Source organism: Mizuhopecten yessoensis, unplaced genomic scaffold (assembly GCF_002113885.1).
Source record: "Mizuhopecten yessoensis strain PY_sf001 unplaced genomic scaffold, ASM211388v2 scaffold3375, whole genome shotgun sequence".
Lineage (NCBI taxonomy): Eukaryota > Metazoa > Mollusca > Bivalvia > Pectinida > Pectinidae > Mizuhopecten > Mizuhopecten yessoensis.
Genome location: NW_018405013.1, coordinates 181,274 through 205,940, shown reverse-complemented (window position 1 = coordinate 205,940; position 24,667 = coordinate 181,274). Strand labels below are relative to the sequence as shown.

General features: G+C 36.7%; 1 protein-coding gene across 6 annotated transcripts in view; it reads right to left on the bottom strand.

Moving 5' to 3' along the window:
* LOC110447431 (girdin-like) overlaps window positions 1-24,667 on the bottom strand; it is a 94,045-nt gene that overhangs the window by 8,241 nt on the left and 61,137 nt on the right. For 3 of the 6 annotated variants that reach the window (XM_021493121.1, XM_021493122.1, XM_021493123.1), the window contains exons 15-25: window positions 21,087-21,176; window positions 19,242-19,355; window positions 18,898-18,997; window positions 17,709-18,479; window positions 16,357-16,502; window positions 15,764-15,850; window positions 12,329-12,386; window positions 11,750-11,861; window positions 9,949-10,083; window positions 8,096-8,185; window positions 4-131 (exon numbers count right to left, since the gene is read on the bottom strand). In XM_021493121.1, the coding sequence (XP_021348796.1) occupies window positions 4-131; window positions 8,096-8,185; window positions 9,949-10,083; window positions 11,750-11,861; window positions 12,329-12,386; window positions 15,764-15,850; window positions 16,357-16,502; window positions 17,709-18,479; window positions 18,898-18,997; window positions 19,242-19,355; window positions 21,087-21,176 (1,831 nt within the window). The remainder of the gene's footprint in view (window positions 1-3; window positions 132-8,095; window positions 8,186-9,948; window positions 10,084-11,749; window positions 11,862-12,328; window positions 12,387-15,763; window positions 15,851-16,356; window positions 16,503-17,708; window positions 18,480-18,897; window positions 18,998-19,241; window positions 19,356-21,086; window positions 21,177-24,667) is intronic. The other 3 variants (XM_021493124.1, XM_021493125.1, XM_021493126.1) reach the window with 3 other exon arrangements.

Here is a 24,667-nt window from a genome sequence, read left to right as displayed (position 1 = left end):
TACCTTGCCATCCTCGTTCAAATCCCCTAGAAACTCCTCCAGTGTCAGCATGTCGTTGCCACCCTCCGCTGTGCTTGCTGAACGGAATCCACCATCGTCATCCTCGGAGAAACTGGTTGGTTTACCCAGGCCTATTAATACAAAAACAAATACTGTAGTCAAGAGTTAAGATTTTTATGCTGAGAATTTATCTGTACTATCAATTAATCCTGATACCCATTCCAATCACCCGATTTATCCAGCTCTGACATCTTATAATAGCTGAATCTAAATACAACAATACCGCAAAATGATTAACACAAAACACACAAAAGGCAATAGTAACTTAGCTTATACTCAAACACCCATGAGATTAGTATTCCTCTCGACTCTATTAACTAAATCATTATTTAAAAGTCCAAATGCTTAACTTTCAATCATCGGACTTTTCTAAACTTTAAGCAGTTAGTAATAAACAAATCTGTTTTCTTCTACAAATTCCAAGACCGGGAAGTAAGTTTTCTCTAAAATTAATTGATTTAATGCAAATACTCAACTACTGTAAAACACAATTTTGAGTAAACAAATCAACAAATCAACTACTTCCATGCATTTTAAATGAACAATAATATGTCCGTGTATTACGTGGCCTCCATGCTATAAACCGTCAGGCTTTTAGTCTATCATTAGTTAGTAACAACTTGGTGGGTATGTTACTGTCAGGCTTTTAGTCTATCATTAGTTAGTAACAACTTGTTGGGTATGTTACTGTCAGGCTTTTAGTCTATCTTTAGTTAGTAACAACTTGGTGGGTATGTTAGTGTCAGGCTTTTAGTCTATCATTAGTTAGTAATAACTTGATGGGTATGTTACTGTCAGGCTTTTAGTCAATCATAAGTTAGTTACAACTTGATGGGTATGTTACTGTCAGGCCTTTAGTCTATCATTAGTTAGTAACAACTTGATGTGCATGTTACTGTCAGGCTTTTAGTCTATCATTAGTTAGTAACAACTTGATGTGTATGTTACTGTCAGGCTTTTAGTCTATCATTAGTTAGTAATAACTTGATGGGTATGTTACTGTCAGGCTTTTAGTCTATCATTAGTTAGTAACAACTTGATTGGTATGTTACTGTCAGACTTTTAGTCAATCATTAGTTAGTTACAACTTGATGGGTATGTTACTGTCAGGCTTTTAGTCTATCATTAGTTAGTAACAACTTGATGGGTATGTTACTGTCAGGCTTTTAGTCTATCATTAGTTAGTAACAACTTGATGGGTATGTTACTGTCAGGCTTTTAGTCTATCATTAGTTAGTAACAACTTGATGGGTATGTTACTGTCAGGCTTTTAGTCTATCATTAGTTAGTAACAACTTGATGGGTATGTTACTGTCAGGCTTTTAGTCTATCATTAGTTAGTAACAACTTGATGGGTATGTTACTGTCAGGCTTTTAGTCTATCATTAGTTAGTAACAACTTGGTGGGTATGTTACTGTCAGGCTTTTAGTCTATCATTAGTTAGTAACAACTTGATGGGTATGTTACTGTCAGGCTTTTAGTCTATCATTAGTTAGTAACAACTTGATGGGTATGTTACTGTCAGGCTTTTAGTCTATCATTAGTTAGTAACAACTTGATGGGTATGTTACTGTCAGGCTTTTAGTCTATCATTAGTTAGTAACAACTTGATGGGTATGTTACTGTCAGGCTTTTAGTCTATCATTAGTTAGTAACAACTTGATGGGTATGTTACTGTCAGGCTTTTAGTCTATCATTAGTTAGTAACAACTTGATGGGTATGTTACTGTCAGGCTTTTAGTCTATCATTAGTTAGTAACAACTTGATGGGTATGTTACTGTCAGGCTTTTAGTCTATCATTAGTTAGTAACAACTTGATGGGTATGTTACTGTCAGGCTTTTAGTCTATCATTAGTTAGTAACAACTTGATGGGTATGTTACTGTCAGGCTTTTAGTCTATCATTAGTTAGTAACAACTTGATGGGTATGTTACTGTCAGGCTTTTAGTCTATCATTAGTTAGTAACAACTTGATGGGTATGTTACTGTCAGGCTTTTAGTCTATCATTAGTTAGTAACAACTTGATGGGTATGTTACTGTCAGGCTTTTAGTCTATCATTAGTTAGTAACAACTTGATGGGTATGTTACTGTCAGGCTTTTAGTCTATCATTAGTTAGTAACAACTTGATGGGTATGTTACTGTCAGGCTTTTAGTCTATCATTAGTTAGTAACAACTTGATGGGTATGTTACTGTCAGGCTTTTAGTCTATCATTAGTTAGTAACAACTTGATGGGTATGTTACTGTCAGGCTTTTAGTCTATCATTAGTTAGTAACAACTTGATGGGTATGTTACTGTCAGACTTTTAGTCTATCATTAGTTAGTAACAACTTGATGGGTATGTTACTGTCAGACTTTTAGTCTATCATTAGTTAGTAACAACTTGATGGGTATGTTACTGTCAGACTTTTAGTCTATCATTAGTTAGTAACAACTTGATGGGTATGTTACTGTCAGGCTTTTAGTCTATCATTAGTTAGTAACAACTTGATGGGTATGTCCGCAAAGCATTAGTCAACAACAAAACTCTCTATTACCTACATTGCTGGCAAAATCTAATATCTTATCTGCGGTGGAGGTAAACTCACTTTTAAAGTAAAGGTAATTTTTCTCTAAGTACAGGTAATATACAATAATCTATTGACAGCACAGGTAAAATTTTGTAGTTTACCTGCACTACAGATGAGCTCTAAATAAATTTAATGCTGCATAGGTAAAATTTATCAACTTACACCACAAATAGATTTCCTATCATATCTACAGAACAGTGGTTTAACTTCAATACAGGCAATACCTAGTCGTGTATTTGGTTTAATTTTGTTTAATGTCCTATTAACAGCTAACGTCATTAAAGGACGTGCCTCCATGTGTGTAGTGCATGCAAGCTTGGGTGTGTGTGTGCAGGAGACAGGGTATGTTGGTGTGTTTGCCTCCTTGTGATAGTGCAGATCTGATGCCAACTTTATAGTGCTATCTCACTGAAATACCATGCTGAAGGCTCCCAGCATAGCATTCCGCCCGGTCACATTATACTGACAACGGGTGAACCAGTTATTGCAATTCCCCTAATTCCTGAATGTTTAGCAGGGAATAACAACTACCATTTTTAAAGACTTTGGTATGTCCTGGCCTGGGGACAGAACCCATTGCCATCCTCACTTGGGCTAACGCTCAACATTAAGGCCAAAAGTGAGGTGTTGCCAAGCAAGGCGCTAGGAAATGAAAGGCAGTTAGAAGTAGAAAGAAAGATAAAGATCCCAAATATTGCAATGGATGCAGCAGATTAATTTTGGTCGCTTTTGTGTCCCCAAATAGAGGACAACAAAGCAAATCCACCTAGTAGTTTACCAGAATGTACAAACCACTCTATAAATACTATTACTAGCACTCTCTGAGGCATGGCTTGAGATGTCCATCCTACTTAATATCCAAAGACACCAATTCAGGTCTGCATGGAATTGATATATTACCAAGAAACGAGTGGTATGGTATGTACAAATTAATACCTTTTGAGAAATTGAGCTTAAGTAACAGAGCACATGATTATTTAAATTTAAATCACTGCCTCCGCTAGGAATCAAACCAATATGGTCAATGCTCAGGAAAAATAGAAGGATTAGGTGAGAAATTGAAATCCAGATTTATTTCAGTTTCCTTAGCGACAGTCCGATTTCATGAAATGGATGAATATATTGGGAGTTTTAATTGTCCTGAAATAATAAAAACTCTGAATCAAAATTACATTACAGAACTGTACTAATGAAAAAGATTTGTAATCAGCCGCAAAGACTAAATCTGTTATACATCACTGCTTCAGATAATGCTGACACCCACAACTTACGACAATGATGTACACAAACTTACGACCATGATTTACACAAACTTACGACAATGATGTACACAAACTTACGACCATGATGTACACAAACAATGCTCATGTCCACAAACTTACGACCATGATTTACACAAACTTATGACAATGATGTACACAAACCTACCCCCATGATGTACACAAACTAACAACCATGCTGTACACAAACAATGCTGATGTCCGCAAACTTACGACCATGATGAACACAAACTTACGACCATAATGTACACAAACTAACGACCATGATGTACACAAACAATGCTGCTGTCCACAAACTTACGACCATGATGTACACAAACTTACGACAATAATGTACACAAACTTACGACCATGATGTACAAACTTACGACCATGATGTACACAAACTCACGACCATGATGTACACAAATTTACGACCATAATGTACACAAACAATGCTGATGTCCACAACTTATGACCATGATGTACACAAACTCATGACCATGATGTACACAAACTTACGACAATGATGTACACAAACTTACGACAATGATGTACACAAACTCACAACCATGATGAACACAAACTCACAACCATGATGAACACAAACTTACGACCATAATGTACACACAATACAAAGCTCAATGAGAATTGAAGTTGGTATTTAAACAAAATACCACACCAATTTTCACAAACTCCACAGAGCAGTTAAAATTCTAGTTGTAGAATCAAGCAATTTCAAATAATGGTTTTCTGTACAAGTCGTTTGGACACCATTCTAAAAAGTGATGCATCCAAGGAGATATGATCTTGTTCAATTTGTAGAAAATTTCTTTTATAAGATGTGAGCATGCAGTTATACAACACTGTATTATCATCATTTGACAGTGATAAGCCAAGGGAACTAAACTCATTCACCCCTGAAGGCACATTTGAACTATTCCAATTCAAAGGATGGAATAGTTCATTATGAAATTTCAGGGGTGAATGAGTTAATTGAGAAAGGAGAATTATCATGAGCTTTGATCCAATGTAACAGAATATTGTTAATCTAACTTTCAAAATCTGAAAAAAAAGGTTCTGGAATTTTAATGCTGAAAAGAAATTCCTTTTCAGTAAAAAAAAAAACAATTCATTATTCGAAAGAAAGAAAAAAAGTCATTATTCCCAATCTGATTAAAATCATATGTTACATGGCTTCGTTAACTTCACACTACGCCTGAACATCTGAGTGTGCCGCGGTCAGGGTCACGTTCAGGTGACCTTTATATTTATATATACTCATTAAATTTTTACCAATCAGAGAACCTCTTTCAAAAGGGCACTCGGAGTTGTAACAAATATGGCGGACATTGATGAGAATGATGCGAAAGTTCTGAAGTTATTTGAGAGTGATCGTCAGAAACCCGAACAGAAAAATATATTTGAAGCTTTATTAGAGAAGAAAGACTATGGCAGTGTTGCCTACGCAATTATTACCCAATGGGTACGTTTTCCTTGGCGTCGTAGAAACGTCAGTTCCCGCCGACATATTTGTTTTGGAAAACTAACCTGTTCAATACCCCTCGCTTTTTATCTATCAACCATGACATTCCGATTCACTGGCAAATTTTTGCTAGCGCGCCTCTGATTGGTTCATCTAAATGTCACTTGAACGTGACCCTGACTGCGGCACATTAAGATGTTCAGGCGGAGCCATGTAACAGATGATTTTAATCAGATTGTCATTATTCCAAACTTCAAGTTTAGATACTAATGAGTCTTGATTTAAGAGGTAACACTGTATATTGGTCATTACCATATACTTCCATGGGTTTATCCTGGGAAATATAGTGTATACCTCGAAAAATTTGTGAGTAATTTTGTTTGTCAGTTTTACGTTTACAGGCAATTTTGCTGAAAAACTTTTGTGGTCAGTCGTCCGTTCATATAGAATTAGCCAAGATGACCACTTATTTGCTGAGTAGCTGAACTTAATTGTGATTTCAATTCATCTGTGTATATGGTATTTCACAATTCTGAGTCTGAACAAGCAGGCTATATTGTTTACTGTTATTATGTCTGAACAAGCAGGCTCTATTGTTTGCTGTTATTGTGTCTGAACAAGCAGGCTATATTGTTTGCTGTTATTGTTATTGTGGCTGAACAAGCAGGCTATATTGTTTACTGTTATTATGTCTGAACAAGCAGGCTCTATTGTTTGCCGTTATTGTGTCTGAACAAGCAGGCTATATTGTTTACTGTTATTGTGTCTAAACAAGCAGGCTATATTGTTTGCTGTTATTGTGTCTAAACAAGCAGGCTATATTGTTTACTGTTATTGTTTCTGAACAAGCAGGCTATATTTTTTGCTGTTATTGTTTCTGAACAAGCAGGCTATATTGTTTACTGTTATTGTTTCTGAACAAGCAAGCTCTATTGTTTGCTGTTATTGTGTCTGAACAAGCAGGCTATATTGTTTACTGTTATTGTGTCTGAACAAGCAGGCTATATTGTTTACTGTTATTGTGTCTGAACAAGCAGGCTATATTGTTTGCTGTTATTGTGTCTGAACAAGCAGGCTATATTGTTTACTGTTATTGTGTCTGAACAAGCAGGCTATATTGTTTACTGTTATTGTGTCTGAACAAGCAGGCTATATTGTTTACTGTTATTGTGTCTGAACAAGCAGGCTATATTGTTTACTGTTATTGTGTCTGAACAAGCAGGCTATATTGTTTACTGTTATTGTGTCTGAACAAGCAGGCTATATTGTTTACTGTTATTGTGTCTGAACAAGCAGGCTATATTGTTTACTGTTATTGTGTCTGAACAAGCAGGCTATATTGTTTACTGTTATTGTGTCTGAACAAGCAGGCTATATTGTTTACTGTTATTGTGTCTGAACAAGCAGGCTATATTGTTTACTGTTATTGTGTCTGAACAAGCAGGCTATATTGTTTACTGTTATTGTGTCTGAACAAGCAGGCTATATTGTTTACTGTTATTGTGTCTGAACAAGCAGGCTATATTGTTTACTGTTATTGTGTCTGAACAAGCAGGCTATATTGTTTACTGTTATTGTGTCTGAACAAGCAGGCTATATTGTTTACTGTTATTGTGTCTGAACAAGCAGGCTATATTGTTTACTGTTATTGTGTCTGAACAAGCAGGCTATATTGTTTACTGTTATTGTGTCTGAACAAGCAGGCTATATTGTTTACTGTTATTGTGTCTGAACAAGCAGGCTATATTGTTTACTGTTATTGTGTCTGAACAAGCAGGCTATATTGTTTACTGTTATTGTGTCTGAACAAGCAGGCTATATTGTTTACTGTTATTGTGTCTGAACAAGCAGGCTATATTGTTTACTGTTATTGTGTCTGAACAAGCAGGCTATATTGTTTACTGTTATTGTGTCTGAACAAGCAGGCTATATTGTTTACTGTTATTGTGTCTGAACAAGCAGGCTATATTGTTTACTGTTATTGTGTCTGAACAAGCAGGCTATATTGTTTACTGTTATTGTGTCTGAACAAGCAGGCTATATTGTTTACTGTTATTGTGTCTGAACAAGCAGGCTATATTGTTTACTGTTATTGTGTCTGAACAAGCAGGCTATATTGTTTACTGTTATTGTGTCTGAACAAGCAGGCTATATTGTTTACTGTTATTGTGTCTGAACAAGCAGGCTATATTGTTTACTGTTATTGTGTCTGAACAAGCAAGCTCTATTACACTAGACAGACAGCTACAGTAGAGATTCTATATGTGTACTGCTTAAATGGAAATTTTCAGTTTGGAAATTTTGAATAAATTTTCATCAAAAAAATAATCTGAATACTGGTAAACAAATTATATACTGTCAACTGAACAAAAACTTATCTAGACACCTGTAATTTCCTTTATATTAGTAAAGCAACTTAAAGACTTATCATTAAGTTAGATGTAAAACAAATGTAACCAAATCTTAAAATTCAAGAAACAGGCGACAAAATATACTGATAATCTTTCAGTAAATAATGTCTCCAAAAAGGAGCATCAAAGCACAACTTATATCAGTCTGAAAAATTTGAGAAAAATTTCCAACAAGAAAAAATATAATTTGTTCAATATACAGTGACACATAAAGAAGACATGCGTGTCACCTAAACAAGCAAGGCCCCAACATGCTGTCATCCCACCACCACAGGACCTGTCCGGTCCCGAGCAGACGGTTTACCTGGCAACGTAGTGCTACTTAAGAAGCTGCTTGAACTCTTGTCACCACGGCTACGCATAGAATCCGCAAGGTTGTCACTGGATTTGGCTCCTTTATCAAATAGGATTGAGGGTGAGTGACAAAGCAGAGAGTTGAAATGTGTCGGAGGTAATAGTCACACGTTACTGTAAACTGCGATATTTTTCATCCCAAAGAAAACAATTTAACCCTTTGGCTTTTTAGAACAACTTAAATATGTTTGAATTTTGCCTCGTCTTGTAAGATACATTATCAGTGCTGAGTTTTACTGTTTAAATGCAATTTACAATTTTTGAATTGTTTACCTCAGACTGGCTATGCTCTCAAGATGTATTGCAAAATTAAGGCAAAAACAGAAATGGGGACAAAAATTTCACAGTTTACAGTTTGTTATAAGTTGCATACAACCCATGACAAATCAAAAGTGGTAAAAAAAAACGCTGAGCTAATTATTAAAATTTTACAGAATACAGAAAGATGATTCCTATTTACCAAATGGAATTGTCATCAGTTACATACGGCATAGTGCATTTGGAACGACCAATGAAATCACTGTAAATCATTTATATTTTGTGGAATATAATTTCGTGTTAAAGAGCAGCGAGGGAAGATCATCAATTTACCCAGGTAAGTATTAACCAGACATTTCAGACAAGGAATCCATGTATCTGTTCCATGGGATTTCCCAAGTCCTTATAAATAATTTGTTGGGAGGTAAACTATATAAATATCTTACAATTAATCATTTACAGTAACCAGAGTATTTGCCTTTTTTATGTTGTTGGTCATTGAAGCTTACGGTGAACCTTGACCTCTAGGTATAGCCTTTATACTAATACATATACAAATCACAACAATTATAAGGGTGCAACGAGTATTATTTGCTCACCTGGTTCATTAAAAGAATTTTCATTTTTTTCTTTTATCATTTACAGCTGCCCCTACCCTAGTTGTGCTATTCATGTTATGCAGTAAACTTGAACAAACTTGCATCTTCTTTTTTCTAAGGTTGTTTCTGATAAAATCTGGATGAATTTGGCAGACTGATTTTTGAGAAGAAATAATTTCAAAAATAATGATCTTTTAAAGCTAAGACTTTACACCATCCTTAAGTTAAGCTAACATGGCCCCTGAGAGATAAATTGTGTCCCTTGAAGACTTCTATGGACATTATTCTAACTTATTTTAACAAACCTGCATTCCCTTTTGAAATTTGAATACTTTTTTAAGAATGGACACAATTTGTAAATAATTGACAAAACCGACATTGCACCATGGCATACTTTCTGGTCAGAAAAGCTACAAATTCTTTAATAAATTTGTTTGAAAAATGATACTAAACATAAAGTGAGAGATGATTACAAACAAGCAACATCATCTTTCTACCCACACCAATAAAACTGTTCCACAGAAAATCAGCACTGGACACAGAAACCAAGCTTAAGTAGGACCACTTCGACATACATCAAACAAATAGATCGTAATCAACACTAACGCAGAGTTAAGAGACATTACGTAAAATACCCCACCAAATCAACAGATGAAATGAAACAGAGATTAGGTTTATCAACAGAAGAGACGGATCAGAAAGATTAACTGATAAATGTACAATAAATATTACTGAAATAAACGCAGCACAGAGACACCAAGAAAGTTAATATCAACAGAGAAAAGAATATCCAGGTAAACAACAGTCACGTCAAGTAATATATATATATAATATATACAAGCCACAGAAAAAGCTAAAGAAAAGGTATAACACAATTTCCTGTTATGTACAATAACTAAAAGACTACAAACAGAGAGATGTGTACATGCTACATGACAATGTTTACCTCTGACAGATTGGTCGCTACTGTCAGCCTCTAGGTTGAGAGCAGTGGTAGATTTTGCGCGACTACGACTCTGTTTAGACAGGGCCGAAGTTTCCAGCAGATTCTCTGCACTACCATGTCGATGGTATTTCCGTTCTGATGGTACAAAAAACAAAACTCTCAAAACCAAGACCTTTCCATATAAGGAAATAAAAGAAGTTGAGTTGGCATGCCAGAGAGTATTGGTGCACGGCATGCTAGGAAACATCACATGATCCAGGAGCACAGTCAAGTAACAATAAAGACCAGAGTAATGCTGGACACATGCTTTATTGACCACTGGTCAGATGGTCAGTAGTGACTCGGACAACACAAACACATGACAATTAGCAAGAGTGTTCACACGAACTGTTAGCAGGCAGTGTGGTCAAAACAAAGTTATATTTGTGTAGGAGAAGATTTCTGTGTGAACCAGACAGGAAGTGTGACGAGGTTAGGGTAGAACTTGGGCTACAACGTAAACAGACATGGAAGAGTTCCAGGGATACAAGCAGGTAATTTTGACAATTATGTACAGGTGAGGAGGAAAGTTTGACCACAGATAATTTCCATGGCAAGATAGGCAAGGTCAAACAGGTAATTCCCACAACAAGACAGGTTAGATCAGAGACATTTCCATAACAACAATATGAAAGGTGACAAGGGGGAGGGGCAGTTATTTCCATGACAACACAAGGTAAGGTCATACAGATCATTTCCATCAAAATGCAGGTAAGGTCATACAGATCATTTCCAGGAAAACACAAGGTAAGATCATACAGATCATTTCCATGACAACACAAGGTAAGATCATACAGATAATTTCCATGACAACACAAGGTAAGGTCATACAGATAATTTCCATGACAACACAAGGTAAGGTCACATATATCATTTCCATGACAACACAAGGTAAGGTTACAAAGGGTGAATTTCCATGACAACACAGGCAAGGATATAAGGGGTCATTTTCATGACGACAATAGGTTCATTTTCTTGAGATCATAGACAAGGTCACACAGAGGTCATGCTAGTAATACTTCAGGCAAGGTCATACAGAGGTCATTTCCTTGACAACACAGACATTATCATTCATATGATGGTATCGCGGAGAACACCATGATAGCATGCCATAACAACGTTTCATAAACAAAATGTGAGCTTGAGTTTGGAGACTATTGCTTCAAAAAATGTCTTACAAATGTACAGTGAAACCTATCTTTTCAGACTCCTGAGTATTCTAACATCTTGTTATATCTGTCATAAGTTGTGATCTAATATTAATATATAAAACTCCAAATAAAACCTGTGTATTGACTGACCCCTTGTCTAAAACAACCAATTTGGATTTCAACAGGTGTCAGATTAGTTACAGGGTGTCAGGTTAGAGAGATCTTCAGTGCAGATCCAGTGTCAGATTAGGCAGGTTTTACATAATTTCAGTGTCATATTAGAGAGATTTTACTGTAGATCACAAGGGGGGTCGGACCAGACAGGTTTAAATAGTATCCACATCAAGCGATGAATGCTAGCTCACTAGATAATCAGGTTACAATTACAGTTAGTTTCAGTTACCAAATCCAGTACATCTGATATATCTTTTATTTCACTGTGCAGTCCATAGCCATTATAACTACCACTACTGATACAAGATCAGGTGATCAGGTGATCAGAAATCATACCCCATTACAACATGGCCGCCTGTCACCATACAGAACCACTCCCGATCTAGTTTCTATGGAAAAACCTCATGCCCCACTACACCCTATCCCGTAATTCTCACCTGACTTCCTGGAGTCATGGTCAGCTGTGACATCACCAGATCCCTGTGATGTGTTGTCTTGACTGTTATCTATGTTGGTCAGGTTGTTTCTGCTCTTACTCCGCTCTCGGTTCTGGGAGGTTGAAGATCAAAGGTCAAACACATAACAAAGGTCAGCAATCACAAGACAAAGATCAAAGGTCAAAGATGTCAAGGTCAGCAATCACAAGACAAAGATCAAAGGTCAAACACATAACAAAGGTCAGCAATCACAAGACAAAGATCAAAGGTCAAAGATGTCAAGGTCAGCAATCACAAGTGAATGATTAAAGTGATTCATGTAAAGATGCTAACAATGAATAGTCACATACACTGACAGCAACATTACTGAAGGCCATGGTCGAATTTCATAAAAAAAATCAAATTCAAATTCATATTTTGATCATGAATATGAACCATATGTTGAAGAGAAAAAAAAAGGAAACCCACTTTCAAGATTAAATTTAAATTGCTTTAATCAAACTCAATTAGATATTTTGTATTGTAATCATCCCATAAATACAAAATCAGATGGTATGTGATTTTTTTTTTGATACCTACCCTTGATACAAATATCTTCGCTGCTCTCCTTGCTATTCTTGCCCCCAGACCTCTATTTCTGTAACAAACAACATTAGTACCAATATAATCAGTGAAATGGACACCTAACATAACAATCTGTAAGTCTTGTATGACAAGGTTTACCTTCTTATATTAGACAGTACTGTATACCAGTTTTATTTCCCACGGTTTTATATCATTAACAAGAGGGCCTGTATCGCTCACCTGGATACCAAAGCAATCATGGCAAAATATTCTCTGAATGAGATCAAGGGAATATGCCAGACCCCAAGGCCAATCCTTGTAGCATATCTGTATTAGATTCTTCATGCCCAGCAATTTTATGTATGGTTATGGGGTGGGGATCTCAACTGTTTCCAAGCTTTGACTCAGAAACTAGGTCCCTAGGGTTGTGGCCAGACCCCAGGATCAATTCTAATATCGTGACTGCATTTGTCTCTTTTTGCCCAGCATTTGTATATATAGTTTTGGGGTGGGGATCTCAACCATTTCAAAGTTATGACCCAGGGGTTAAGTCTGCAAGGGTGGGGCAGACCCTGGGGTCAATTCTAATATCATGACTGCATTCGTCTTTTTATGCCCAACAATTGTATATATAGTTTTGGGGTGGGGATCTAAACCATTTCGAAGTTATGACCCAGGGGTTAAGTCTCCAAGGGTGGGGCAGTCCCCAAGGCCATCCTGGAAGCATATGTGCAATCATCTCTTTATACTCAGCAATTGTATATACCGTTATAGGGTGGGGCTCTCAACTGTTTCCAAGCTGTGACTAACAAACTAGGTCCCTAGGGGTTCAGTCAGACCCCAGGGTCTATTCTGATATCATGACTGCATTCGTCTTTTTATGCCCAGCATTTGTATATATAGTTTTGGGGTGGGGATCTCAACAGTTTTAAAGTTATGGCCCAGGAACTATGTCTCCAAGGGTGGGGCCAGACCCTATAGCCATCCTGGAAGCAAATGTGCATTCTTCTCTTTATACTCAGCAGTTGTATACCATGGTTATATGGTGGGGATCTCAACTATTTCCAAGTAATACACTTTTTTTGGCCCCACCCCTTAGCCTGGGGGGTCAGCCCCACCATTTGTACAATTTTGAACCCCTGCCACCCATGAATGCTTCCGACCAAATACGATCAATATCCATGGCATAGTTCTACAGTAGAAGTCGTTTATAGCAATATAGCCAAATTGCCCCCCTTTTGGCCCTGCCCTCAGCCCCCTGGGGGCTCAGCCCCACCATTTGTATAATTTTGAATCCCCACCACCTAGGGATGCTTCCAGTCAAATATGGTTGATATCCACCTCTTAGTTCCAGAGAAGAAGTCGCTTTTAGCAATATTGCAAAATTGACTCCTTTTGGCCCCGCCCCTCAGCCCCCTGGGGTGTCAGCCCAACCATTTGTACAATTTTGAATCCCCACCTCCTAGGGATGCTTCCAGTTAAATATGGTTGATATCCATGGCATAGTTCTACAGAAGAAGTCGTTTGTAGCAATATAGCCAAATTGCCCCCTTTTTGCCCCGCCCCTAAGCCCCCTGGGGGGTCAGCCCCATCATTTGTACAATTTTGAATCCCCACCACCTAGGGATGCTTCCAGTCAAATATGGTTGATATCCACTTCTTAGTTCCAGAGAAGAAGTCGCTTAAAGCAATATAGCCAAATTGACCCCTTTTGGCCCCGCCCCTCAGCCCCCTGGGGGGTCAGCCCCACCATTTGTACAATTTTGAATCCTCACCACCTAGGGATGCTTCCAGTCAAATTTAGTTGAATTCCAATCAGTGGTTCAGAAGAAGAAGTCGTTTAAATAAATTGTTGACGTACGGACGACGTACGGACGACGGACGCAACGGTATGGCATAAGCTCACCTTGGTCCTTCGGACCAGGTGAGCTAATAATCAAAGTGAGAATATAATCCACATAGTACAAACGTCAGCCGATATTGGCTGTCTGAGAACCATAAAACCATAATGTAAGCACAATATAATGATCCATTACTCTAATAACGTATAATCTCGTTACATCACCAGGGAATTTGGTCCCCATGAAAATGCAACACTGTAAAAGTAAATTGTTTTAGAGTACTTTAGAGAAGCATGAACCTACATATCAATAGACAGGTTCAGCTTTAATTACAGACAGGACAGGGATACACATAGATAAGTTCTAGTGTATAATGAAGATACTCTTTACATACTACATACAGGACAGGGATACACATAGATAAGTTCTAGGGTATAATGAAGATACTCTTTACATACTACAGACATGACAGGGATACACATAGATAAGTTCTAGTGTATAAGGAAGATACTCTTTACATACTACAGACAGGACAGGTATACACATATATAAGTTCTAGTGTATAATGAAGATACTCATTACATACTACAGACAGGACAGGGATACATATATAGTGTATAATGAAGATACTCTTTACATACTACAGATAGGACAGGCATACACATAGATAAGTTCTAGTGTATAATTAAGATACTCTTTACATACTACAGACAGGACAGGGGTACACATAGATAAGTTCTAGTGTATAATGACGATACTCTTTACATACTACAGACGGGACAGGGATACACATAGATAAGTTCTAGGGTATAATGAAGATACTCTTTACATACTACAGATAGGACAGGCATACACATAGATAAGTTCTAGTGTATAATTAAGATACTCTTTACATACTACAGACAGGACAGGTATACACATAGATAAGTTCTAGTGTATAATGAAGAAACTCTTTACATACTACAGACAGGACAGGGGTACACATAGATAAGTTCTAGTGTATAATGAAGATCCTCTTTACATACTACAGACAGGACAGGGAAACATATATAGATGAAGTTCTAGTGTATAATGAATATACTATTTACATACTACAGACAGGACAAGGATACACATAGATAAGTTCCAGTGTATAATGAAGATACTCTTTACATACTACAGACGGGACAGGGATACACATAGATAAGTTCTAGGGTATAATGAAGATACTCTTTACATACTACAGACAGGACAGGGATACATATATAGATGAAGTTCTAGTGTATAATGAATATACTCTTTACATACTACAGACAGGACAAGGATACACATAGATAAGTTCTAGTGTATAATGACGATACTCTTTACATACTACAGACGGGACAGGGATACACATAGATGAAGTTCTAGTGTATAATGACGATACTCTTTACATACTACAGACGGGACAGGGATTCACATAGATGAAGTTCTAGTGTATAATGAAGATACTCTTTACATACTACAGACAGGACAAGGGTACACATAGATAAGTTCTAGTGTATAATGACGATACTCTTTACATACTACAGACAGGACAAGGGTACACATAGATAAGTTCTAGTGTATAATGAAGATACTCTTTACATACTTCTTAGAAACTTCCTGTCGCTTGTAGTGATCCATGATCTTTTCTTCAAGTCTTTCCTTCTGTCGTCGTAAGTCAGACATCTTTTCTCTGGAACAGGAAATTAAATTATTAGTATGGGATCTGCAGTATGATATTATACACTTATTGCCCTGGTGTGAGGGAGACCTGAAGAGTTGTTTCCCCAAGATAAATCATGTTTGCCGAGGGCGACGCCCTCGGCAAACATGATTCTGAGAGTTGAATTTGCAAATACATATTTACTGATACTACTAACTATTCATATATAATTTTTTGCACAGTGTTAAATCTGATCAAATTTTTTCGGAAGAAAATAAAATGTTTTTCCTGTAATTAGTGCAGAAAGTTAACAGATGTAACTGAGGCTGGAAGTTTGAACATTTGCAGATTGGGTAAAAAGACTAGGCCTGCTGTATCCCACTGCATGATCATATGAAGTGACTAACACAGGGCTCCACGCATGCTCACTGTTTCAGAGGAGATCACAAAATAAAACAGATCTGCTGTGTTGAGATGTATGTAATGGTACTGATGGGTTGTTAAAACTGAATCAAATAACTGAGGCAGGAACGTACAGGTATGACTTCTCCTCCTCGGCGAAGTGCTCCTTGCTGTTTAGGATCTGTGACAACAGCTCATGGTTGGAGTTGAGAAGAGACTGGATCTGCATCAGCAGGTTCTTGTTGTCTTCTTCCATCTTCTGGTTCATCTGGTACAGAGTCTGTCAACACAACAGGTCACCAGGGGTTACATGTTACCATGGGTTTTCATAGGTCACTACAAGTCACTGTATATATATACCACAACAGGTCACCACAGGTCAAATATTATCATAGGTCACTACAGGTCACTGTATACAACAATAGGTCACCACAGGTCAAATATTATCATAGATCACTACCGGACACTGTATACAACAACAGGTCACCTCAGGTCAAATATCATAGGTCACTACAGGTCACCACATGTCAAATAGCATAGGTCACTACAGGTACAGGTCACCACAGGTCAAATATCATAGGTCACCACAGGTCAAAAATCATAGGTCACTACAGGTCATTGTATACCACAACAGGTCAAATGTTATCATAGGTCACTGCAGGTCACTGTATTCAACAACAGGTCACCTCAGGTCAAATGGTAATCATAGGTCACTACAGGTCACTGTATACCACAACAGGTCACCACAGGTACATGTCACTGTATACCACGTACAAAAGGTCATCCCAAGTCACATCAGGTCAATGTACATGTATGTCACAACAAACATAATTTATGACAGGCCACCCCATGTTACCATGGTTACTCTAGGTCTCAACTGTTCACAACAGGTTATAATGTCAAAATAAATCAACAGATGTTGTCAAATATCACAATGTCCAACAACAATTAATATAACAATGAAAACGTTTCAAGTTTATTTTCAAATGTTTTTGAATTTATCATCCATCTAATAAGCTTGATGTTAAAATACATTAGAAGGAACATCAGAGTCTTATTGTTCTACTGTTATATACTTCTGTTTTACACTCACATCACTCGTAATCATAAATCAGGGCTAAATCCATGACTGGAGTTTCAAAGCCACTCATAAACTGATAAGTTAAACTTCCTGAATTAAGTGAATACATGGTTCAAGCTCTTAGCAAAAGTTTTCATTTCTGGGCAAAAAGATACAAAAACTAGAAATGTATTTTGTGAACAAAAACATGTCTCCTCTGATTCTTATTAGCCAAAAGACAAACTTTGGTATACAAAATTTAACAAAGGGCCATATCTCTTTATATAGTGGAGGACACATATTTGGTCTGGCTTACATTACTGGCAATAAAAACCAAAACCCCAAAAATAGTTTTTAGGTACAAGTTCACGAACTTTCATAGACGACAAATTTAGCAGCTCCACGTTAGTTATATATGTTACTTACATCATACTTATGGGCGAGACTGTTGACGTCGATTTCCATGGAATGTAACTGTTCCCTGTACTCATCACACTGAGTTTTAAGCTCGGCGTTCTTTGTAAGGAATGTGTTGTTCTCGGTTTTCAGATGTTTGTTTTCGCCTGCCGTGTCACTATAATTCTTACACAGCTGCTCGTGTTTACTAAGCAGCTTACTGTGTTCCTCGCGTAGGTGTTCGTACTCCATCTGCACTCCTCCCAGAGACTGTATCTCTGACCGTAAGGCATCTTTCTCACGCTGGGCACGATCCCGAACATGCGATACGTCCTCGCGACCCTGCAGGAATGCATCTAACTGGTCTTTTAGCTCTTTGTTTTCTCCCTTCATAGACTTATGCACTGATTTGAGTGAACCGTGTTCAGAGATGAGTCCCTCATACTCCGACGCAAGCTGTTCATGATACTGTTGTAGTTGTTCGTGGTCCTGAACCAATTGTTCGTGTGAAATCTGTAGCTCCTCCTGGTTCTCCAGAAGGTGTTTATGCTCCCCCTCCAGTTGTGACAAATGGGACTGCAGGGTGGACATCTGGGACCGTAGCGTGGAACACTCCGACTTCAACGTAGAGTTCTCCACTTGAAGCTTGGCATTGTGGGACTGAAGCGACGTGAACTGGTCCTGCAGGGTCAACGACTGGTTCTGAAGCTTCGAGTTCTGACTCTCTAACTTCTGGATTTGAGCATTCAGCGAGTTGGTCTGTGACTTCAGGTTCTTGTTTTCGGCCATAAAGGTGGCATTCTGCAGAGAAAAGATATTTACTTCACTTTGATGACTTTAAACAATTTTTTATTTTAACAATGATGATAAACAAGATTGTTACATTAATACATATTTTCCCCTGATATGGGGTTGATATACTGTAAACTGGGAACAACATAATCTACATAGTAATTGAACGGGAAAGGCGAAATTAACACTGGGCAAATTTGGATTTCACTGGCGTAGGGTGAATGTTTGCCTGGGTAAAAATTTCCCGGTATACAGTTTTTGAAACGAAGTGTGTTGCATACCACCATCAATGTCAAAAGATGAATAAATTTCAATGCTTATAATTACATCTAAAGAAAGGACACAGAGGTCAAGGTCAATGTTGCAAAAGGTCATGCAACATTCTGCACTGATTGAGAGGAGTCATCAAACAAGAATTTAAACTCACCTGTCTTTCCACCTGTATGAGATGGTCCTTCACTTCAAACATTTCCTTGGTTGGGTTGTTGGCCCGCCCAGACTGACTAAAGCGTGAAGCACTGTCATGTCTGTAAACATTTATAATTCTGAGTTATTTTCAACAACAAATAACGGTCAAAGAAAGAGGATGAAACAATATCAATATAAGAAATATTAAAAACATTCATTGATAATAACTAGTTTGGAAATTGATTTTATTTGATATCAGAATTGAAACTTCTTTACAGAAAATGAATTGTTATATATATGTAGGGAGGTAACTTGTTTTCCATTATGGTATAATTGACCTGTAACGACAAACATTACACTGACCTGTCCCTGCTGTGCGACTCCTCCTCGTACCGCTGTTTAAGTGACTCGCACTCCTGCTTGAGCTGACGCATTTCGTCCTGGAGACGTATGTTACGTTTCTTGGACTCTTCCAGTCTGTCAATTTGAAATTGAAGGAATAATGCTTAGTTTCTCCAATACTGGTATGGCTCTCTTTTTTCTAGTCAATCCCATAGTGATTTATTCCTATTAGTAAGTATACTGATGAACATCTATTTGCATGTCAAGATCAGCATACTAGCCGACTCCAAACCTGCCACTGATGACTGCTACCTAATGCCGAAAGAGGAATCTCTTTTATCAGGAGAGATCTCTCTCTCTTTGGTGCATATAACAGTATTCTGAGATTAAATTATTAACTTAATTCATGTAATTGAATTAGAAAATTTGTCGTTCAGGTTTCAAGAATAATGCCAGAAAAAATACCTTTTTTTTTACTAAGAACGTGTCAACTTTTTATTTGTTATTCACTAATCCAGGACTTTTTGTGATTCTGGCTGACTTTCAGAAATAAATGGGTTCATTGCGCATGTGAAGCACAAGTAGGAAGCTAGTGAGAAATCCCACTCTTCCTAGATCCTGGAGTGATTATAGTCACATCTTGAGAGAGACAATTCCTTAGATCTTGTCCAGAACAGAATGTTTGGAATGTTTGCAAAACAAACAAAATGAAATTAACAGGGACAAACATGACAACAGACTTCAAACAAAATTATTGATTGAAGACAATTTTTTCTTTTTGTTAATCCATTTTTATTTCCCTATATTGCCTGTTTCCAGCAGGTAAACACATTTTGACACAACAAAATAAACAGATGAGGAAGTAAACATGTAGATAATGTATTTCTTGGTCATTTCCTTGTATATACCAGGACTTCACTGAGGTATTGACCTAGTTGTAATTATGCAAGGTAGATCTAGGTCATCTACTGTTATGTAGATCTACAGTTTCCATTTCCTTACCTGGTATGCATTAATTACCATATGTCATTAAGGAAATATTTCTTGCCACTTCAAAATTTCTATACAATTTTTTTTTGTAATATAAATGAACATGGGAAACCTATCTTAACTTGAATTCAGTTTTAGACATAAAATTAAACCCCAAAATATAGCTTTGAGACTAAAGCGGAAATGTAATTTTTTTTAACTTCAAAATAATCAGAGATATTTTTTTTTTAGAATTAAGCTGTCAATGACAGGACAATATGAAAAAGTTCTTTCTATTTGGGTTTTTAATGTTCAATTTCCTTATTCCTCAGAAGTAATTACTTTCAAAAAGAATTTGTGTAAATATGCATACAAATGCAAGGGTTGAGGGCCCTCAGTTCTAGCTATTACAGAAGTTAAGTTTGATGCATTTTGTTTCATATTTACTGTAGCTACAGCAATGTGTTTTGATTCTTACTTATAAGTACCAAAATTAAAATCACAATATAATACATATTAACAGTATTATCTTGCAAAGCTAGCCAGTCTTCAAAAGGCAGGGAAATGATATCAAAATTAAAATCATGATATTGATACACATTAACATTAATATCTTGTTAAGCTAACAAGTCATCAAAACACAGGGAAAACAGTTTTTAACAGTTTGGTCAGCTTAATGGTAATCTGTAACATTTTCCTCTGGGATAATTTCAAAAATATTTTAATTCATAACTGAAATTACACCAACAGGAAATCAAATGAGTATATGAAACAAGTAACTTAAATGTGTAAAAATGTTAAGAATATTTTCCCCCATACTCACCTTACGACAAGTCAAGCTTACAGAACTTTCTCTATTAGTACTCTGACCCCTTAAGTAAATAGACTAGCATTTACCTGCTCTCAAGGGCATGGATCTTTTCTTCTTTGATCTCCATGCTCTTCTTCAAAGCATCCTCCATCATGTTTTCCAGGGCTTTGTATCGACTGTGGGTGGAAACAATAGATTTTATGACAATCTGTGCAACACCTTCTATATATACCGTGTAGATTTGGCAACACCCTCTGTATGTGTAGATTTAGTAACAATGGGTGAAACACCTTGTCTATGTATTATAAGTGGCCTACCTTGTAATTAAACCCGAGGGTCAGTCATTAGGGCGGGGACTTAAACCTGCGTACCGACAGCTAACTGTCAGTCTATTGGGACGTCAAAAGGAATGGACTAACAAAAAAACAAACACTAAATTCCTTACTGTTATTTTACTCTATTTAACATTTATTTTGGACAAGAAAATCTATAGATGTTTCCCTGTTTGAAACATACAAAAGTCAATATATATTAAAGAATATTTTGTTCTTTTCAGTTGACATTTACACACACATAACCCATGGGAAAATCTGACGGTGTTAGTAAGTCAAATCTGTCGTCTGCTAGTGTCTGGTACGTGGCATAGGTGGAGAGTATCACTCATTAGTCTGTACAAAAACAAAACATCTCATTTACATGCTAATTACGTTGGACCAATTAACGCCTTTCTTACAAAAACAATTTGAGGCTTATGAAAAGATTCTTTTTCCACAACCAATACGTGTTTCTATGTGACGTTTCAATGACTAGTACGGTATATACTGTACTAGTCATCGAAACATCACATAGAAACACTTATTGGTTGTGTAAAAAGAATCTTTTCATAATCCATATTTAACAAAATGAAGAAAATGTTAAGAAACAATTCAAGGCTGAAATCACTCACACAATAACTTGCTCCTTAAAATTCTGAAAATCAATTTCTTCCTCCAATAATCTGTCCTGAATAGGGAGAACATTTTCAATCACCTGGCAGACCTCCTCCTCCTCCACAATCTCCTCCCCTACCCCATCTTCCTCACTGTACCCCTCCTCTACCCATCGTTCCTCTTCTATCCCTGGCTTCTCTGCCACCACCTCCTCCTCCTCATCCTCCTCTTCTTCCTCATTATCCCATGAGGTTGGACTTACCTCCGTGAGGGGCAAAAATGAAAAGCAGTATTCCTGAATGTCCACCATGCCTACCAAGGCTTAATTCCAACAAGGACACAAACCCGTGTGTAAACACCCACTTCCTGTATAGCCTGTCAGCGGGCTTTAAAAGCCCTATCTCCTATCAAGGGAATCCCTGCACAGGGAGCTGGGTCGTGTCCTTATGACTTCTTATATAGATCTGTTAAGGGAATCTCTGTATCCAAGTTCAGACTATGTCCTTACAACATCTTGTTTTGTCCTCTTTAGGGAATATTACTGTTCTCCAGGTTTGAAGGTCTTCAAACCGTCCTAATTAGTTCAGCCCCTTGTTAATGAGTGAGGAAAACCCTGTTCTCCGAGCTGAACAGATCCTTAAATGTACACCTTCTCTAGTCCTGTGTATGACATCCTCATACTCTGGGGTGAACTGTATCCTTACAACATCCTATCGAGTCCTTGGCAAGAAATCCATGCAGTCTGGGCCGAGATGTTCCTTACTGAACCCTCTTTTTGGTCCTGTATACAGAATCTGTGTATCCAGGGCTGATTTCCCTATCTAGTTCCATGTAGGTAAATCACTGGCTTTGTATCTGAGTATTTCAGCCTCAACTGAGCGCTGTACTCTGAACACCCCACCTAGAGATCACCAGTCAATACAGCCCATTGATTTCCTCCAGTATCCTTCTCTATGTCGAGAACATGTGGCAAACTTTACCAACGTCATTCATAAGCTCCTGTAAAGTTTCGGAATGACTGAAGTGTGACCTGCATTGAGTGACCCACTGAAGAATCGGGTACATATACGGCAACGTTACATCACCATATACCACTAAGCACCATACAGAACCATTTGGGCAGACCAGGGCCCTACAATAACAGGTGGGGACTTGGGCAGGGTCAAGAGGAGGCCCGTGGCTCAATATTTACTCTCATACAAACCCCATACAAAAGAGGCCAAAAATCAATTAAAAATCAATAACGTAAACCATGAAGATATTTTATACAACATCCGGAGGATTATCCTATATTTGTGATCAGTGAAAGCCACATCTGTTAAGATATTCAAATGATACCTTTTAAAGCTCTGGAGTTCAGACTTCAGTTAATAATAGTTTCAATAACACCCTGAAAAAATACCTATAAAATGTTTTCCTGTCTTTTTTGTCAGACGGTTAGGACATTTTGAGAGTGAAATTATGTATGCGACTGCTACATATTATACAGTTGATGGAGATGACTCTGTCTGGTGGTGATGAGACTTTATTTTACAATAACATTTTTGTCTTATGTGGAAAAAGGTGAAAATTGTGTGTAAACAACTCTGTGAAACTACAATTAATAATTAAATTGTCTTATTATAGTTTTAATTTTGTCTTATTAAAATTCATAACGTCTAATAACAGGTTACAACTTTATCTAATTATGACATGTTTGTCTGATAACATTTTAAACTTTGTCTTATTAAGTTTTACATATTTGTTTAATTACTTTTTTGACTCTGTCTAATAAGTTTACAACTTTGTTCAAATACGTTCCACAAATTTGTCTAATTAAAGTTTACAAATTTGTCTAATCATATTCCATAACTTTGGCTAATTACATTCTATAACTTTGTCTAATTAAATTCTATAACTTTGTCTAATTACATTCTATAACTTTGTCTAATTAAATTCTATAACTTTGTCTAATTAAATTCTATAACTTTGTCTAATTACATTCTATAACTTTGTTTAATTACATTCTGTAACTTTGTCTAATTAAATTCTATAACTTTGTCTAATAACATTCTATAACTTTGTCTAATTACATTCTGTAACTTTGTCTAATTACATTCTATAACTTTGTCTAATTAAATTCTATAACTTTGTCTTATTAAATTCTATAACTTTGTCTAATTACATATAACTTTGTCTAATTACATTCTATAATTTGTCTAATTAAATTCTATAACTTTGACTAATTACATTCTTTACATTCTATAACTTTGTCTAATCAAAGTTTATATCTTTTTCTCATGATAACATTTTCTGGCTGATGGTTGTCATTTTGTACTATGGTAATAATATTATTGCATATTATTTTCATTTGACATTGATAATTTTGCTATTGACCATATCTGGTGGATCGTTTCACAAAGATCTGTATCTGTAGCCAGCCATTATACTTAACAGTCTTATATAGAAACACAAGTGTTTACAGTAATCCTACCTTTCCATGACTTTGGTCTTTACAGGTTTTCATACACATTTTCATTAAAAATTAAAATATGGCTATCTAGATCTGCTCTATATATTCTACATGAAAATAGTTTCTTGGATATATATAACTTACTTATCTGGTCTGTTTTTCTCCAAAGCTACTTCAGTAAACAGAAATATATTTTTCTAAGCCTTATTGATCCAAGTGGATAGTGACTATTATTTATCAATTCATATTTTCAAACATAAAATCAGGGTCAAAGAGACACTTGAGA